This window comes from Limulus polyphemus, unplaced genomic scaffold, assembly GCF_000517525.1.
Source record: "Limulus polyphemus unplaced genomic scaffold, Limulus_polyphemus-2.1.2 Scaffold12559, whole genome shotgun sequence".
In the NCBI taxonomy this organism is placed as follows: domain Eukaryota; kingdom Metazoa; phylum Arthropoda; class Merostomata; order Xiphosura; family Limulidae; genus Limulus; species Limulus polyphemus.
The window spans coordinates 6772-10089 of NW_013678169.1; the positions used below are offsets into that span (position 1 = coordinate 6772).

General features: G+C 35.1%; 1 protein-coding gene across 1 annotated transcript in view; it reads right to left on the reverse strand.

Moving 5' to 3' along the window:
- LOC106477020 (protein farnesyltransferase subunit beta-like) overlaps positions 1–3096 on the reverse strand; it is an 8567-nt gene extending 5471 nt beyond the window's left edge. The window contains exons 1-3 of the mRNA XM_013937626.2: positions 3010–3096; positions 2437–2564; positions 620–763 (exon numbers count right to left, since the gene is read on the reverse strand). Of these exons, the coding sequence (XP_013793080.2) occupies positions 620–763; positions 2437–2564; positions 3010–3096 (359 nt within the window). The remainder of the gene's footprint in view (positions 1–619; positions 764–2436; positions 2565–3009) is intronic.
- Between the last annotated feature and the right edge of the window lie 222 nt (positions 3097–3318).

Genomic DNA, 3318 nt, shown 5'->3' on the forward strand with positions numbered 1-3318 from the left:
AGAGACAACATAAACTTTGGGATACATGAAACATTGGCATATCAACAACCCAGAGACAACATAAACTTTGGGATACAGAAAACATTGGCATATCAACAACCCAGAGACAACATAAACTTTGGGATACAGAAAACATTGGCATATCAACAACCCAGAGACAACATAAACTTTGGGAGACAGGAAACATTGGCATATCAACAACCCAGAGACAAGATAAACTTTGGGATACAGGAAACATTCAGCTGCAACTTACTTCAGTTGTCTCTCACACTGGTTGAGATTATCAGATGCTCAACTTAATATCATCGTATCAAATCAAATTCTAAGTCAGACAATTAAGACTTACATGTATGTAATTAAATATGATGTCAAACAAAATGAAGATGATGTTCTAGCAATATAAAACTGAAGTGTTTACTACTACTTTACATTTGAATGCCTATAGCAACACTAAATAATACAGGTATTACAAAACCCAACAGTCTTATGTCAGATTATAACTACCTTCATATCCAAATTTAATTTCAATATTTTAAACATATGAAAAACTTAACTGTTTTAAAGACATCTGTAAAATAAACAATTACTCTATTAAGCTGAAGAAAGTGAAATTACTAACAAAACCTCACCTACCAGTAATTTGTGAACGTCACACAGTTTCTCTCGTCCTAGAAGTACAAGACTTGCAAAACCACAGAATGTGTAGCCACCATGAGCTTCCATACCAGGCACCCCACCAAAACCACCTTCATAAGTCTGACATCTAGGGAAGAACAATTTGTTAATAGCTTCCATACCAGGCACCCCCACCAAAACCACCCTTCATAAGTCTGACATCTAGGAAAAAACAATTCTGTTAATAGCTTCCATACCAGGCACCACACCAAAACCACCTTCATAAGTCTGACATCTAGGAAAAAAACAATTCTGTTAATAGCTTCCATACCAGGCACCACACCAAAACCACCTTCATAAGTCTGACATCTAGGGAAGAACAATTTGTTAATAGCTTCCATACCAGGCATCCCACCAAAACCCCTTCATAAGTCTGACATCTAGGGAAGAACAATTTGTTAATAGCTTCCATACCAGACAACCCCACCAAAACCCCCTTCATAAGTCTGACATCTAGGAAAGAACAATTTGTTAATAACAAAAGTTGTCTGGTTCTTGGGAATGTTCAGTACACTTAACAATGTAACTTTGAAGAACAAAGCATTTAATGAATTAACTATAAATTTCAACAAACAACCATTTATGACTGAACATAAAAGTACATTTAACAATGTAACTCTAAAGAAAAATAATGCTCAACAAAGTGCAAACAATACTATTAGGCTGAACACAAAGTAGATAAAAAATGGTAACTGAAGAACAAAAAATTATTAATGAACTTAACACAGAATCTCTCCCTCAACCAGAAGTGCCTCGATGGCAGAGATTGGACATAAAATATCTGAATTTGGTGAAACTTATTTTGGACATAACATACAATGAATATGAAGAATATATTTACGGTTTCAAAATTGAACAAAACTGACCAACTTATAACTGGTCACACTATCAGCAGAAATCCCACAGTTAAAGACAGTACTTATTGGTTCCTTATGTGAGCCTCTTTCTTATTCACACTCTCATTGCATGAGTTTTCAGACCAAATCAACAGATCTTCATCAGATAACTCCAAGCCCCACTGACCATGCCAAACTTTGCTACTCTTCGTTATGTCATCAGCAGTCACCACTATTTCTCCGGTTAACTGCAAGTGAATGTTCCGAGATGTTCGACTTATATCTTGTGCAGCCGCTCTGAATGCAATCATGATGGACTTTTTGACAGCCCTTATTGAAGCAAATCCATCTATCAAGTCCAAAGATGCTGTGGTGGTACTCAAAAATAGGTTTAGTACTAACAGGAACATAGTACTAGCAGTATTAGCCTTCTACCAATCATAAGCATGAACAAGGTCTAAAAACCTCAAACAGACAATGAAAGATCTCAGAGTTTGATTCAGGGATCAAAAGAGAGGCAACGGCTGGTAAAGTGGTGCAAAACTGTCTCATAACTCCCGACCAAAATAAATTACCATCATATAGATTACATATTTGGATACAGCAGATTCTGGGCTTTTCAATGGTTTATGCAATACTACCAACAAAAAGTTATCAGAATTTCATATAGCTTGTCCCGTGGCTGAAACTCATTTGCTTCTGGTCGCAAGAGATTTTGTGTTAATATACACCTAACAATGGTAACTTTACAAAACAAACAGTGCTCAATGAGCTACAAGCTTAAAACATTCCAGTATGACTGATCATGAAACTACACCTACATAAACTAAAAAGTTAAAGAAACAGCTGTGATTGAATACTAAACTGTATAACAGTAGAATAATTGTATAGTTAAGCATAGTTTACAACAAAAAAAGATACTTACCTTACTACCCATTCTGCTGTTCCATCAAACAAGTCTGGGGTGAAAATATTTGTTAACCTAGCAACAGCAAGAGCACAGTAGACTCCTCTGGTGGAAAAACAAACATCATCATAATATAAAAGAAAACTCTAGCAACAGCAAGTGGACAGTACACTTCCTTAATGAAAGAAACAACAACAATATACTTACATAAAAATAGTTTAGTTTGTTTTAAGAGCAAAGCCACTTTTGACTATCTGCTATGTCCACTGTGGAGAATCCAACCTTGGATTTTAGCATTGTAAGTCTGTAAACTTACTGCTATTCCATCAGAGGACACACAAAAAACATCTACCAATAGTAAGAGTATGGCAGACTCCTTCAATATAACAGAAAATATCATAACATGAAAAACATTTACCAATAGCAAGAGTATGGTAGGTTCCTCCAATCTATAGAAACAATTTGCTTGCATTTGTCTGTTTGGAACTTTTCTTGCCAATTTCTCAATCAGATCTTACAAATCTCATATTGTTAGAATGGTCTTTGTCCATGGAGTTGGGATTACATACAGTCTTTTCCATTCAGAATCACCTTACCCGTGTTTTGCTTATTCAAACTTTTTAATGCAACGACTATGCTACGTGCTGACACAATATCATTGTCATCACTAGACGACATGCTTCGATTTAAACTTTAGGTTTTTTTATTTGCAAAGTATTTCAAAAAAATTAACATTACACTAAATACAAATTTTAATAGGCTTTCTCAACTTATTTAGGTTTAAAATACACATGTGCTGTTTGTTCAAAACCATATGTTTCTCACTTTGTGAACACGTACTCAGATGTTTCTGCATATTCAGCTAAGTTTGCCTTCATTACAGCTTTACATTTACTTTAC